At 44.5% G+C, this 16,824-nt stretch overlaps 1 protein-coding gene across 1 annotated transcript in view; it reads right to left on the bottom strand.

Annotated features, from left to right (window-relative positions):
* Positions 1 to 4,107: 4,107 nt before the first annotated feature.
* Positions 4,108 to 16,824, bottom strand: part of MYO1E (myosin IE) — a 142,275-nt gene continuing 129,558 nt past the window's right edge. The window contains exons 27-28 of the mRNA XM_074966252.1: positions 5,822 to 5,991; positions 4,108 to 5,236 (exon numbers count right to left, since the gene is read on the bottom strand). Coding sequence (XP_074822353.1) covers positions 5,160 to 5,236; positions 5,822 to 5,991 — 247 coding nt within the window. The 3' untranslated portion in view covers positions 4,108 to 5,159. The remainder of the gene's footprint in view (positions 5,237 to 5,821; positions 5,992 to 16,824) is intronic.

Raw genomic sequence — 16,824 nt, 5'->3', positions numbered from 1 at the left:
GAAATAAAGCTCCTTTTTTTAAAAAAAAAAACTCTTCCCTGAGCGTTACTTACACTAAGTGTAGATGGTGCATGTGAGAACTTGACTTTCACAAGCAATGTGAAAAGACCTACTTCATAAACTTTGGGTAGACTTGAGATGATCCTCATAATAGGCCAGCAATCAGAACCTTAACTGTTTAAAACAAAGCTCTAGAGTACATAGTTGACATGAATCTGGCAAATGTGAGGGTGTCTAGAAGTAATCTCCACTCATAAACTGGATCAACCTGGCTTTTGGTGGGGGAGAAGCCTCAAACTGGGCAAAGTACTATTAAGATAAGCCCCAGTCTGGCAACACATCTCTGCATGAATGTAGTTGTAGTCCCATGCCAAGCCCCCTAAACATCTACATTTAGTGAGTAGAGTGCATGATACATGGAGGCCAGCAGAAGTGGGACATGTATAAGCTGAAACTGTAGCTTATGTCCAGACAGTTACTCTTGCAGGGCTGAGCTGCCTGGAGAATGGGAAAAAATCTACCCCTATAAGTGATGGCTTGATTCAAGTCCATGTAACTAAAGCTTCCTACTCCTATCAGGAGGAAGGTAGCTGGAAACTCTCAATTAGAGTAAAGAAAAAGCTGCTTGAATTAAGATAGTTCAGCTACTCGTTAGTTCATAATGAACTATTACTATGAATCCCAATGGAAGGCTATTGGGCTAGAGCAGGGGTCAGCAACCTTTCAGAAGTGGTAGGCCAAGTCTTCATTTATTGACTTTAAATTAAGGTTTCACATGCCAGTAATACATTTTAACCTTTTCTGGAAGGTCTCTCTAGAAGTCTATATATTATATAACTAAATGGTCATGTAAAGTAAACAACATTTTCAAAATATTTAAGAAGCTTCATTTAAAATTTAATTAAAATGCTGATCTTGCACCGCTCAGCCTGGGGTTCAGTTTACCTTGGCCAGCAGCAGGCTGAGCAGGGCCAGCGGCCAGGATCCCAGACCAGCAGCGGGCTGAGCGGCTCAGCCTGCTGCCACTCAGCCTCTTGCCAGTCTGGGGTTCCATCTGCCGCCTCCTGCCAGCCAGGGTCCCAGCTGCTGGCCCTGCTCAGCCTGCTGCTGGTCTGAGATCCCGGCCCTGCCCATATAGTGGGTACCTACCTTCTCCCTGGTTCTAGCCCCTTCTCTTCCTCTCTCTGCACTAAGCTAAGGGTGGGAGTGCACTGAGCACAGGGCTGGGGGTGAAGGAGCAGGTTGGGGTATAAGGTCTGGCCAGGAGCTAGAATGAGGGAGGGGGCTCAGGGTTGACAGGAGGTTTGGGGGTGGAGTGCTTACCTGGGTTGCTCCCATTTGGTATGAGGGGTGCAGTTGGGAATGTGGTGGGGGGGGTGCAGGAGCTCCTGTTTGGTGCTCAGGGTGGGAATGTGGGGGCTGCAACAGTCAGGGTAGAGGGCTGGGGGCATGTGAGGGGGTGCTGGAGTGGGGGGCTGTGTGTGGGGGGGCTGGGGTCAGGCCAGAGAGCTGGGGTCATGGGGGTGCTCCACAGCCCTGTCCCTAACCTCTTCTCTGCCTCCTCCCAGGAGCAGCCAGCTTGCTGTGGCTCTGCTTCTCCCCCTCCCTCGCAAAGGCCATCAGCTGATCAGTGGCAGGGAGGGAGGGGTAGGAACCCAGCATGCTGGGGGAAGGGGGAGCTTGCCTGCTCTGCAGCAGCAGCTAGCAGGATCAAGTTTCTTCACCCTGCCTGGGGTGGGGGGGGGCATGGAGAAGAGCAGGTCAGGGTGGGCAGGATTTTTAATGGCATGCTGCTGCCTGCTGGGGTCCTGGCCTGGGTTCAGCAGCAGGCTGAGCAGGGCTGGTGGCTGGGACTCGGCAAGCAGCAGTGTGCCATTAAAAATCAGCTTGTGCCATAGCTTGCCGACCCCTGGGCTAAAGAAAGCATGTGGTTTAGGTGCTAACCTAGAAGGAGGGAGACCCATCTGATTAGGTACTAGTGCAAGGGCTTGAACTTGGAACAGCTTCAACAGAAGACAAATCTGCCCCAGAAAATATACTACTGTAGTAGTGGAGTGCTCTCCCCTGCAGTGTGGGAGTCCAAAGTTCTGGAATGGGTTGAGGCCTAAATGGTCAGTAAATTTCATGTCAATTGGGACAGTTTCAGGCTGCTTAAAACTTTTTTTTGTGGGGGGGGTGGGGTGGTCAAACTATTCCTCTGGAAAAACTTTGCTTATCTTTATACTTGTACCTCAACAGTCCACAACAGTGTTACTAGGAATCTGCCTCACTGGCCATATGCCTGTGGGATGGTATCTGAGATCACTGCATGCACACTGCCACTCCTTTTAATGGTTTGCCTTCTGTAGAGGCTTATCTACAGCTGGAGTCGGTCAGGTGCCCTTGCAGTGTGTCTCACAGGGGGTTATTCAGGAATAGCTTCAAGTGGATTCCCTACCTAATCAGAAACACCTGTCATGTAGACAAGTCTTAGGCTAACTGTATTAACAGAAGTTTACAATACTAGCAAACACTATGGAGTACATTAGCAAATCAAATCTCTTAACAAGAATCAAACTTCTTCCTGTTTATATTAGATGTAAGTCTTAGCCCAACTTCTTGAATTCATGGAAGTCGATAGCATATTGACAGGGATTCCCCTATTACTAAATTGACTATAATTATATATTTGCGTTACTGCATACTCACCTGTCACATGTGAAGGTGCACAATAAAAATGGCAGGTGATCAATTGAGCAGGGACTTAAGCAAACCAGCCTTAATTAAACTACATATTGTACAGCACTCAAACCATTTACCTTCGTGCTATAGGGGGTCAGTGTGAGAAAAATGACAGTATGTGCCTCAGCTAGTGCAGTGATGGTGACAATTTTACCGCATACTGCCAGGTCCAGTGTGGTTACCTGAACCCACCTCTATTCTTTACATCACTGTAGTGACTAGGAGCCCTCTTCAGACCAAAATTCCCTTTAATCAGTGTGATACAAACAGAACAAATTCTAAGGGGAAAGTGCCATATGCTGACCCTTCTAATGCTATCTCAACTCTGAATTTGTAATCCCTTCTTGTATTTCTCCTGCTGCCTATTGACAGATGCTGCTTCCCCAAGGTGAAGTTCCTGTGCTGAGGCAATTCTACTCCCGCTCCCTGCTCCCCTGGACCCTTGTGCTGAGCTGGTTCCAAGGATCACACTCCTAAAACTTGTTCACCAAAACACTATCCTCTCAAAAGTAACTCCTACTCTATCACGTAGGAGAAGTAAGCTAATACTTATGTCCCCTTTTTAAAATAGTACCTTCTCTTTTATTAGCTCTCCCTGACTTTCCTTTGTTGGCTATTCCAAGTTGGCCTGTCGCATTTGACTTTGGATTGTAAACTGCTGGGGCCAAGGACTATGCTTGGTTTTGGCTGTTTCTGTACAGTGCTCAACCCACCCTTTTAGGCACATAATCTACACCCAGTGCATTGCGGAGGGACAGTGGTGTCGGGCAGTTTAGGCTCATTGCAGGTCCCCGATTTAAACTTCAGAAGACTGCCTTTAAAATCCACTTCATATTCGCTTGTGCAGTACTTCCCTCTAGCCTAGTGGTGGGCAACCTGTGGCCCTTCAGGATAATCTGATTGCAGGCCACGAGACTTTTTGCTGATGTTGACCATCCGCAGGACTATCCCCCACAGCTCCCAGCGGCCGTGGTTTGCCATTCCCAGCCAATGGGAGCTGTGGGAAGCGGTGGCTAGCATGGCCCTACAGCCCCCTGCTTCCTGCAGCTCCCATTGGCCAGGAACAGCAAACCACAGCTGTGGGGGGCCATGCCTGTGGATGGTCAACATCAGCAAACTGTCTTGCAGCCTGCAATCAATTACCCTGATTAGCTACATGCAGGCCACAGGTTGCCCACCACTGCTCTAACCAATCATACAGGGGCTAAGAAGAATATTCAGTACCTCTCTCTTCAGATCAAAGCCTTTTTATATATTCACAGACCCTACTGCTTCCTTCTCTGGAACTCCATACACTGGGAGCTTAGTTATCCATTCTGAAAAGAGTTCCAGGTACTCATGCATGCAAAACAGAAATATTACAAATTTAACAAACCAACTCAGCTCATTGGTTCCTGAATTTTATTGGTGGAGTGTCAGGAGAAAAAGAATGGATGCTGATGATATCTGCATGGTAAGCAACAGCCATTTTAAATGGTCGGGGAGGCAACTGGGCTTAAAAGCATTAACACTGGTTTTATCATTAAAAAGGGATAGTGCATGTTTGGAAGTACCTGGCACAAAACTTCTAATAAAACTACTTTATGGATAAGTACAGTGAATACTACATTATACATTCATACATGTTTCTAAAATATTAGATTTTTTTTATATACAGTATATGATCTGCTCCTATACATGTACAGCTCAGGGGAAAGAGTTGCTTCCTGTAACAGGTACAGCATTAAGCATAAATCCAACATGGGCCAGCCATATTCTAATATAAATCATGAAGAAGGCATCATTGTATAGCATACAGTACTTTTCTTTTCTTTTTTTTCAGTGCCTTTTGGAATCCCTAAACTTTACTGGCAAGCAAACCAGCTCCATTACACATCTGTACAGAACTATTTAAATATACCATCACCAATCCTAAATCTGTGTGACATGTAGCAGCATTCTTACCATGTTCCCCAGAGTGATCTGTATCAGAGGAAATGTGCATGTAATGCCATCATATTTTTTTTATATATATATATATATATATATATAAAAAAAAAATAAACTAAAGGCACTTGTTAAATACAACCTTTCCAAAGTCCCTAATCCTAGATTGCAAAGCACTGTGCAGTTTCAGGAAAACTGTAAGGACTACACCACCTCTTCATTCACTCTGCACTAGAAACAGGTTTAAATATAATAAATAATTCATTTTTCACTGCTTTCATACATGTATCTGAGGCATAGATTTTCATGTTTGCTTTATGGACAGTAAACTGAGTGACTTGTTTTCTTGCTTGTATACAACTTCACTGGTGAAGATGCCGCTAAGAATTATAGGCCTTGGCGAAGAACTGCCATTTGTCCTCATGCGAGAGTGGGAGGGGAAAGCATCCTATTTTTCAACTATTGGTAGTGTCATGCCATCCTTCATTTAACAAAACCTTCTTTGCATTTTGTTATATCTTGGTCACATAGTTGTTGGGGAACAGTCCTTGCTTCCCTCGTAATCTGCCTGTCCACCAGCCTGAGGGATCTGTGACAAAAAGAGCAGAATGAGCAATGAGGTTTTAGAAATCCTTATTTCATGTTCAGTTTCCCTCCTTTTTAGCCTTCTTTGATTTATGTCCTTTTTGTGCAGACTGGCAAAACTCTTCTACAGGTACTCCTTAGAGACCAAATGCAAAGGGCTATGAGAGCCTGGACTGGCTAACCTTCTGGACACACTGCAAGGCCTTATCTGTTCACTGGGGGGATTGGCTTTGGAACTGCATCACTAATTGCTTTTCAGCTGATGTGCTTTAGCTGTTGTCATGGTCTTATACATGCAACCAGAGGCTATGGGGGGGCACTTGAATTTGGACTCCCCAGTGGGGAATAACTGAGCAATCTAGGGTGGGCACGATATAGGTGTGATGGCTCCTCCTTATCCTGCCTGTCCTAAAAGCAGACCACCTACTGCTTCAAGAAATGCAGGAGTCATTCTCCAGGAAAATGTCCAGGGAGTTGGCTATAAAACCCCACATTAACAATAACAGTGTGCCCTGGGGAGCTTGGAGCAATTTGTTCACAAAGGACATTTAAAACCAACAAACAAAAAACCACCAACCTCTTTACTTACCTTCTTTGATTATATCAATTATGTCATTGGCATTAAAGCTAAGTTCATCTGTGTCCTGAGCATCATACGCATACAGTGCCCGGCACTGTGGTACCTGAGGCTTGGGTTTTGGATGTGGTTTAGGTCTCCCTCCAGCTGGTGGGGGCCGGTTTGTTGTCTGCCTGCGAACACTGCGGGGGTGGGGTGGGGGGGGAGGACAAGAGTAATTGACAGGGGAAATGCTCCAAGACTGTAACTATGAATATACACTCAACCAACCCCACTGCACTTTGCTCCATTACATCACCGGGTCAGACAATGGAAAGCACTCTCTGGATTTGAGGGCCAAGCCTGCTCACTTAGATTCCCCTGTAAATATCACAGTAGTTATAGAAGAAAGACTTGTTAGGTCATAGGAGCATCCATGTGCATGGAGCAGGATATAGTCCTTTCTCCCCCCACTATGTCTCCCAGAGAGGGCTGTAGTGCACATTACATTATCATCTTCTGTGACAAAGGGTAGACAAAGAGGTAGGAGGTTCCAGTTCTCCAAATACTTATCTCCAGAGTAACCACATCATGTAATTCTGTGCTGCTTTACCTACATTAGTAAGCTTTGCCTTGAGCCAGAGATTGCCCACTTCAGCTCTTCTAGCACTTCACTTCACAGAGGGCTCACCATTTGCCTTTCCCTGCCCCCAAACACACAAAATACATTTAAAGCTTAAGCTGCAGGGCACCCTTTGCCAGAGATTCTGCCTCTGATATAAAACGCCTTCCTTTCTCACAAGCTCACTGTTGTTCCAATGCTATGGTTAGGCAGGACAGTGATACTGCACTTGCATCAGCTCCTAGTGTCTATAGATTTTATCTGTGCTCAAATGTGAAGCACTGGGTGATGTGGTATGACGTTACTGGAGTGGCTACAGTCCCTCCAAGAATCCAAGGTTAAGTGCAGGGGGAGGAAGAGAAATGAGAGGAAAGGAAAGGAGCAGGCAGGCAATGGGGGTGGAAGAGAGCAGATATATTGTGTGGAGTCTGAGCCCCACAAAAAGCCCCTGCAGTGCACTAATGCAAAGAGTGCACTGATATGTGAGGCGGCTGAGTTGTGCCAGGGCAGGGTCATGCCAGACTTATAGTGTGCCGCTCTTCTTTGCTTGAGAAGAGCTGCATTTCTTAAGTGATCTATCAGTAGGGGTGTGGCCCTAAAATATGCTTGTAAGTGGTTGCAATTTTAAACTTTGTAATGTGCTTTATGGGAAGAAAGGTCTGTGGGCACATTAAAATCTTGAAGCATTAACAAATGGCCAGAAAGAGCTTTTCCTAATGTGTCTGTCTGCTAAGGGTTATCTGCTATTGGTCTAGAATGTTCGTATTTGCTCTGAACAGATGATGACAGGCCCACCGACAGCAATTCCGGGCCCCAGGACAGACAGTCACTGGGCCCCCTAGAATGGGATGGCTGAGGTTTACGACACTACTTTTTAGCCTAGTGGTAACACATGAGAACCCACTATACGTAAGTGTGAGGCGTTGCTTCATGTAGTTAACGTTTTTCCCAGTTACAGCACCAGTATTAAACAAATTGTGAGCCTAAATATGAGCTATAGAATTTATTTTGAATTATATATTTAAATTAAATACATACATTATGGAATGATATTGGACGGAGTCCAGCAGAGGGCAATGAAAATGATTAGGGGGCTGGGGCACCTGACTTACACGGTGAAGCTGAGGGAACTGGACTTATTTAGTCTGCAGAAGAGAAAAGTGAGGGGAGATCTGATCGCAGCCTTCAACTACCTGGTATGAAATCAATTCTTTAGAGGATATGAAGGATTGCATGCAGTACATATGCTATGGAAGAGGCAGTTGAAATAAAACATACAACACACATTTTAATTGCTAGGAAAAATATTGGACTTTATCTGCTCTTGAGAGGAAAAGTCATTTGTATGCATGTGCTGAATGTGGAGCTTTGTATCTTTGGACAGAGACCAATCTTAGTGATAGTGATATACTGAACTGCCTGAAAAGATCATAGCCAAAGATGCCTTCCTGAACATTGCTAGATATTTTTTTAAGATACAAATATGGGAAGTGACAATGGCATTCCCTGAAGTGGGGGCGGCGGGGGGTGCTGCGCTGCTGGTGCCCAGCGAGCTGCTGCCAGCTGTGCTGCTGGGCGCACTCGTCCACATGCCAGCCCAGCTGCCTTCGCCGCTGCCAGTACCACCCCACATGTACCTAGGAGCCCTGCGGCCCGCCCGGGTGATTTAAAAGGGCCTGGGGCTCCCGGCCGCTGCTATTGCAGCAGCGGTTGGGCCCTTTTAAATCACCCAGGTCCCTGGGCAATTGCCCCTTTTGCCGCCCCTGCGCCTGGCGGGCCTGGATGATGCCATAGGAAGCCATCTGGAGCAAAGTAATAACAATCATTCACTCTCTTGGGTTCACAGCTGCGAGTTCAGAGGAGGCTTACCTGAGCTATGAGATTTTGGTTGCAGGCGGTGTTGGATCATATTAAAGAAGTTCTGTATTAAAATCACAAATGAGTTTGATTCCCCAGAGTTTAAATTCCAGGGTATTACTAATTAAGAGGTCTCTTGGTTTTTGGTACTGTTTCTCTCCCTCTCTGTGTGAAACTTGCAAGCTGCTAATTGTGTTAGTACATTCTAAGACAGAGTCTGTTTTCAAAGCAATTCTTTGTAACAACTACTACTCACACACAGAGAGACTCAAAGCAATACTCTGTAACAACAGAAACAGCACCCAGAGACGCCCCGCCCTTTTGTTGTATTCATCTCGCTTTGTTAACAATTGTGATTAAAATAGAGATAGAGGATGGATGTGGATGGATGCTTGGTGTGGATAATAACTGAATGATCAGGGAGGTGCCAGCCTAAGAATCCAGTGTCCATCGGCCGAAGAAGGCGTCAAGTGGAAATAACCAGAGGACCCCCGGAGGGCAGACTAGAATCCACCCAACAGCCTCAAGGATGGGAGAACCAAAGAACAAGATAACATCTGGCAGCACAGAGCCATCAGGAATGTGCCATCTGCTGATTGATTCAGCAACAGCATGATGAAGCAATTCCCATAGACTGGCATAGGAAGAAATTCCTATAAAAATGGACTCTAGAAAGTGAGAACTTTGGGGTCTGATTCTGCAAACCAACTTCCAGGAGCATCAGATGAGCATTTGACAAGGCCCTGCTCCCTCCTCGTGTCCAGGCCACCTGGCCAGTGGCTTGGCATGAGCAACTCTAAGGCTGGTAACTATGATAACAACCTTGCAGAACCTGTGTGTGTGTGTGTATGAATGAATGTGTGAATAAATATGAAATTGAATGGAATGTTATAGCTATAACTAACTGCTTACTATGATTCTTTCTGTATTCACAATAAATGTGGCATTTTTCCTTTTCCCCTTTAATAAGATCCTGCTGGTTTTTATTTTATTGGTATAGCAGCGGGAGTTAGGAGGCCAGTAGGCCAGTTCTGTAGAATAAATGGATGTATACCTTAAATTGCCAGCAACAGCCCCTAAAAATTTAAGATGTGATAAAACTGGAACTCCCACCACCACCAGCCTTTGGTGGTTCAGATAAAATTAAACCTGATTTTGAACCCCCACTCTCCCAAAAAAACAACAAGCAAACCACCACTACCCACAAAACGCCATATGTTGGGTGAGACTTTGAAAAACCAAATCTATACCACGCTGGCTTGTCCCTTGTCTGCTAGGAATAGAAACTGCATCTCTTCCTCAGGAATATATTATTTGTGATGAAGAAGAACCCTCCAAGAACCTATGCCAGTGACTAACTTAACTTGCTGTAAAGCAGTGGCTCTCAGACTTTTGTACTGGTGACCACTTTCCCATACCAAGCCTCTGAATGTGACCCCCTTATAAATGAAAAACACTTTTTAATATATTTAACACCATTATAAATGCTGGAGGCAAAGCAGGGTTTGGGGTGGAGTCTGACAGCTTGTGGCCCCTCATGTAATAATCTCACAACTCCCTGATGGGTCCTGACCCCCAGTTTGAGAACCCCTGCTGTAAAGTAACAGTGGGATTTCAAAAAATGTTATTGAATATGACAATGTTCCCTGTAGCCTGACTCCTCTCTTTGTGGGCCTTTCCCTTGTACTTATTACTGTGAGATAAAGAGTTAAAATACCACTAACAGTTGTTGTAGCTGTGTTGATTCCAAAATATTAGAGAAACAAGGTGGGAAAGGTAATAATATCTTTTACTGGACCAAATGCTATTTGTGAGAGAAACAAGCTTTCAAGCTTACACGGGGCTACTTCAGGTCTGCGAGGTTTTTTCCTTTGATTTTATATTTATTATCTCTGGTCAGCCAGTGAGAGGAGAGAATTCACAAGCTGCTCTCCCATGGATGAACGCTTGCAATTGCTATTAACATTAATGAGGAGACACAATAAGTGTACTGAGGATTGAATTAGTTAGTCAAGGATAAAAATGAAAAAGCACTTAGGTGCTTTTATTTCGGTGGTGTTTTTTCATATTACATCGAACACCTGTACAGAATAAAGGTCTTCTGGGAGCTAACACTTAAATAAAACTGCACCAGAAGGACTTTCATTTTCCCCCTGAACTTTTGCTTTTACTTCTGAGACCAGGCAGGAAACTAGGCACATTAACATTGGAAATGAATGACAGTTCTGTAGTTAGCCTGTGTGTATGTGTAATGTATATAAATGTGTTCCTCGGTGGATGAACTATACGGTATGTGGCCCAATAATCAAAACAGAGGGAAGCAATGAGCTCTGGATTCCAAAAGTCAAATGGGCAGGGGGAACTGATGAACGCACCAGCAGGGGATTGTTAGCGGCACCCGTTGTGAAAGAAAGCTGCAGAAGTTTCAGAAGAACTCTCCTTTGTGGCAAAGCCAAGAGTCTATTACAAAGAGTCCATGGCAGGTAACAAAGAGCTTTTTCCATATTGCTATTGAGCTGTGCAGACATTGCATCAACCCTGAATGGGTTTGTGAGAGGCCGTCAGATTCTGCAAGCCCTACACCAACCTCACAAAAATCCCAAATGCCCTAGGATAGATGGCAACCCCACTTGAGGGAGAGTGATAGCTATGTGGGCACCTGGTAGCTGGTAGTCGGGTGTTACCTCTAGCTGTTCAGGCAACCACAGGTGTAGGGCTGTGCGAATGAGAGAGAATGAGGAGGCAGACACTTCTGATTGGTAGAAGAGAGAATAGGAATTCAAAGACTTGATGGCAAGAGAGAGCCACCTGGATTCAAATGCCCGTGAGAAGTTTTCTTTCCATAGCTGTAAATGCCAAGTGAAGTACTATCTGCTTTAGCCCTCCAGAAGATTACCCTTATAATAGCCAGAATGAGAGTTTGTGTTTATTCGGTGCATAGCAGGAGATCCAACTAGCCTACTGCAATTGAAGAATTAAACTTCAACATGGCAATTCGTATCCAATTCCCTGGAATCACACAATGAGAACAAGCCTCAACACGTGCCCCAGAAAAATAATCAGGAAAACACTGGATGATATTAAGGCCTTAGTGCTTTGGAAGCCTTTCCATAGAGTGACTGTTTCTGTTACTGGCAGCATGTTTTCTAAGCCAGCTGTGCTTTGCATTGCTGAGTTTGAAAGCTTTGGCCCCAAACTCAGGCAAATCTCCCTATTTAGCCCTGGATGCCTAAATACACCTTTGTGCATGCATTTCCCAGGGAGTTCATGCAATTTCCAAGCAATGTAAGGGGTTTGAGGCAGGCCCCATTTCTACAAGGAGACAGCCCCGCTGGAAGGAATGATTGGGAAGACAACACTTCAATGAAAGCCTCTGGGATTCCCCCCCTTCTTTACCTCCCTCTCATAGGTTTCCTGTGGGAGGAGGCAAGCAGCCCAATTCATGTTTCCAAATACAGGTAGGACACCAGACACTTCTGATGTAATTCTGATTAGACATTTGAACAGTGCATTTGACTTAATGAGTAGTTCTGAAAGATGAGTTGTAGGGACTGGAAGATTTTCCTTCACTTTGCAAGAGAAGCAAATCTGAGCTCTTTTCATTTTTACAAAAATAACAGTAAATCAAGCCAATGAAAAAAGCATATTGAATGATTGATTGAGCCAATACTCCAGTTTTCATTAAAACAGTTTTTACATCAAAAACAAGCTGTAAAAATATTAACTGGCAACACAGAGCTAACCATATCATTCTAAGGATGCCACAGTGTGTGAAAGCCTGGTCTGGAAACCAGTAGATGGGGCTGCTTGTCGTCATATAAGACTTATTCTTCTCTAGCATAGGGAACACACACAGAGTCTGGATGGACTTTTCTAGTGACTTGCAACATAGATTACAACTAGATTGCACATTGACTGATCCTGATCAGGGATTAAATTGTCATACTTTGGCAAGAATTTAACTCCATTGTTTGATCAGGGCCTAATTGTGTGTTGCAACTCCAGGAGGTGCAGCCCAAGGACTGTAATCAGCAGTCCCTTGCTGTACCTGTACTGGGGGAATTACCCTCCACCCCTGCATACCATTGGAGCATTCATGAACAGCATTACAGAATGTGTACAGGGGAAAGTTGCAGAGCAGTATTCTTCGCTATGAGATTAGATTATAAAATGTGATCTGGAAAGGTATACTGCTCAGTAAGTCATTGTGATATGGCTAGGAGGTAGTTATGTTGTACCTGGGGGTAGGTGGTATAAAATTTGCTCTCTTGCTGATTGCTTGCTCAGAATATAGTACTTTTTATAAAGATTGTAACTAATCAAGTCTTCCCAGGTTGCCTCAATGCACTGGGAATCCCTTCTCTCCCTGGGGCCTCCCATAGACCACTGCATATTTCCTCTGGTTTTAAGGCCACCCAAACCCTTCTTAAGGTTAAAAAGGTTAAATCAATTACTGGTTACTCAACTTAAGCTATCATCATCTGCTGCAATTTCCTCAGGTGACACTTGAGATCGCTCCCCACCAATTCGGCAAAATACTAGACTCCAAACTTTTCTAAATCTTACAGAAATAATATAGCACAAACTAGTTTTATACAGCAATCTTACTATCACATTTTACACACTTGCTTGTGTTAGAGCACCCAAAATGTCTAGAAATCAAACAGTCCATCATTTGGACTTTTGTTTTATTTCCATATCTTAAAACATTACCATACCTTTGTGTCTGTGGATGTGCTCCTGTCCTCCCTTTATAACTACCAGATGATTATTGCAGTGCTGTTTACTCTCTCATTCTGCCCTGTTTCAGCTTGCCAAAATCATGACCACCCCACTCCCAAAGAATCAAATAATTCAGTCATGCCATGCTCTTGCAAAGACCTCCATTGGCTTCCTACTTCTGGAAAACGACTTCCTATTTCCAGAGCTCACTCTGGTGAAGCCTCTCCAAATAATTACTGGAATTCTTAACCCCTTCAAGGTCTGAGCACACTTCACCCTCACCAACAGTACACTGCTTCTTCCAGGCATTCTCCCCTCCTCCTTCATTTGAAATTCCATATCAGCCTGCCTTTCGCAAAAGACCAGCAATAAGAGATATATGGCTGCTCCCTCACACTCCGGATGCAATTACCACTGTGTCTGCTTGTGGGTTTTCTACCCATGAGTCCATGCAGTTTTCAGAGCAAACTAGAAAAACATTTCATAAGTTGGAGATGGTGGGTTTTTAAAAAAAGTCTGCCCCCGCCCTAATTGGGAAGGCAAGGGGACATTTCTGTGTTAGAAAAGTCAAATAATAAAAATAAAGCTTTGACATCAAATCTAAACATCCTGGTACTCTTGGGCAATACGTATAAAGCAAATGGTCTTTTTCATTCCATGCCCTTGGCCTTAGGACTTCACTCCCTGGTATGGCAAAAGGGAATTCTTCATTCAGCTACCTCAAGACTAAACCTACAATACTACTTTTTAATGCACGTAAAACACCATGAAATGGTTATATTCTGAGGGCTAGCTTGGGGTGTATCTGTTTACAAGTCAGCTTCACTGAGATGAAAGTGTCATTTACACAGTTACCCCAGGAGTATTACTATAAGGCTCACTCTAGCTTTTCTGCTAAATGGACACCTTTAATATTGATATAATATGGTAGCAACTAGAGACTGTAGTCATAGATGATCAGGGCTCTGTTGTGCTAGGCAACAGACAGACACATCACAATGAGATGGATGGACACTATGCTATATTGCACATGCATTTCGTATATCTTAACTATTAACCGAATTTCAAAGGTAAGTGTTTATTATTTAACTCACATTATCCCATTTGATGCAGCCTGTCCAGGAAGAATACTACAGAGGAACAGATTTAACCAAGAATAAATTAACATGCAGTTATGAGGATCCTTACACAAAGTAACAAAGGAAAATGTAAGGTGTTAGTGAACAAAGAATGCTGGTATTCTTACTATACAAGTTGGAGTTTACTTGAGGAGTTGACATGATGTCAAATTAGTATCTATCATTTGTTTCTTAGGTGTTGGTCATAAAACATCATGCAAATAAAAAGAAAGCTCTTAAGGCTGTAGGAGAGAATTCAATATTAAAGGGGTTTTTTGGCGGGGGGCAGGGCTGATAAGAACCCATTATACAGAAAAGGTGCACAGAAGGGAAAATGTGTTGAACGTTAGTGGAGCAGGAAGATAGAATAGATTATCTCATCTAATCTAATCTACAGGGACATATGAATACATATTAAATTTGCGTGTAGGACCAGAAATCCCCTACTTGGCACTGCAGAACAACAATCTCCAGTGCAATGGGAATTCAGCTGCACTTCTCTTGGCATAGAAAGTCAATTGGCTCTAGGTACGTTTACAGTTTTTGATGCATCATGTAATAAAATTACCTCTCTCATATATGGTGAGGATGAATTATTTTGTAAACTGCCTGGACAAAGAAAAGAGCTAAACAAAGTACTGTGCTAAGTATTATCATAGGGCAAATAGAACAGCATTGAATGGACAAAGAGGGGTGGCTAGCCATCACCTAAAGACCATCTTAAACTGGAGGGACTAAAGCAGATCCCCCGCACATCCTCTAAAAACTTCCCTGTACTGGGTGGCATGGCTGCTTGTCTATAAGGCTGAAGTGTACCAGATGGGTGACTGAGCTGCTCCACCACTACATGGGTCAAATGAGGGGTGTTTGACTGACTCTAAGGGTCTACACAGCAACTAGACACTCGCGGTTGGCCCATGCCAACCAACTCAGGGTTATGGGGCTCTGGCTGCAGGGCTGCTGTGTAGACTTCCGGTCTCAGACTGCATCCTGAGCTCTGGGACCCTCCCACCCTGCCTGCCCTTTGAAGGCCACCTTGCAGTGGTGAGAGGAAGTGAGTTGCCCACCCATCCCCTGATGAGAGATCCTGGAAAACAGGAGGGGTCAGGATAGAGGCTGGGCAAAAGTTCAACCCAATCCCTATTTTTTCCAAGCCATCCTTAATACAAACTATACATTTGGCAAAATGATTCCGTGTTGGGCTGAGACCTTGGATAACAAATTACAGCCCAGAGCATAATTGTTATGACTGAGTTTTAAATGTCTATAAATAGAGAGTAGCAATGGAAAGGCTGAAGTGACCTTACACATAGCAGTGTGACTACACCAGGACAGCCGGGGTGGGATGGGGTAGGAAGATTGCTACTAAAGCAAGCCCTTCCGATTCTCTTAGTTTGAGAAATTCATACTCTTTTTAAGCAAAATACCTGGTGTGGCAGCATCTTTGTTTTTACTTTAACCTTTTGTTCTATCTTCAGGGGATGGTTGGGACCCAGCCAGTAGGGTCAGTGAGAGCTCAAACTCTGCAACGAGTCAGTCAGAACAACTGTGAAGCACCTGGCTAACTGCTGCCAGCTGGCCACTTGCTGTGGTGGGCTGGGTTAAATGACCCACCTCACTTAAGAGGAAGACAAGAATCTATTGCAAGGGGTTGGGGGAGAGAGACTTTGTTTGGGGGAGGAGAGTCTGGGAAAAAGGGGTGGGGTATTCACGGGGTGAAAGGGAATTAATTTTGATGACAATGGTCCCTATTACTATCTAAGTGTAATTCACCCCATCTACTCTTCCTATACTAATACAAACTTAAACTAACCCAGCACTCATTATTCCAAGGTACCTCAGAGTCAGTTAGTGACTTAAAGCTACATAAAATATTTGAAAAGCTGCTTTCAATGAAAAAGACTGAGCTCAAATTATATTAAAAGATACTAACAGACTTGACTCATTGTTCCCTAACCAAAGTGATAGTCACTGAAGTGACAGACAGCTCCATTCCAAAAGAGCAGCTGTCCATTTGTCCTCTAGAAGATCCAAGGTACCCAACCTCTCCTGTTTGCCAGGTAGGAAGTGATCATGGGATTTCTGGAAAATTGTGGGCTAGAGCAGGGGTAGGCAACCTTAGCCTGAGAAGGAGCCAGAATTTACCAATGTACATTGCCAAAGACCCACAGTAATACGTCAGCAGCTCCCCCACCCACCGGCAGCCCCACTGATCAGCACCTTCCCCTGCCCCTCCTGATCAGCTGTTTCATGGCATGCAGGAGGCTCTGGGGGGGGAGGAGCAAGGGCATGGCAGGCTCAGGGGATGGGGTGGGAAGGGGTGGAGTGGGGCAGGGCCTGTGGCAGAGCCAGGGGTTGAGCAGTGAGCACCCTGGCACATTGGAAAGCTGGCACCTGTAGCTCCGGCCCCAGAGTCGGTGCCTATACAAGGAGCCGCATATTAACTTCTGAAGAGCCACATATGGCTCCGGAGACACAGGCTGGCCACCCATGGGCTAGAGGATTCCGGCTGCTATCATCCTAAACATGCTGTGTTCCTTTATAATAGCCTCCAGTGGAAACCTGAGCAAGCATCTGGCTAGAGTACAGCATGGAGCATTGTAGATTTCTTGCAAGTGCTATAATTCACAGAAGACATATGCGAGAGTGCTTGTTACAGGTACTGTCGAGATAGGCTAAACCATACTAAGTAATTGCCAAAAAAAATCACCAGTGTG

Source organism: Natator depressus, chromosome 10 (genome assembly GCF_965152275.1).
Source record: "Natator depressus isolate rNatDep1 chromosome 10, rNatDep2.hap1, whole genome shotgun sequence".
In the NCBI taxonomy this organism is placed as follows: Eukaryota; Metazoa; Chordata; order Testudines; family Cheloniidae; genus Natator; species Natator depressus.
The sequence above is the reverse complement of the archived record's forward strand: the minus strand, read 5'-3'. Positions and strand labels throughout refer to the sequence as shown.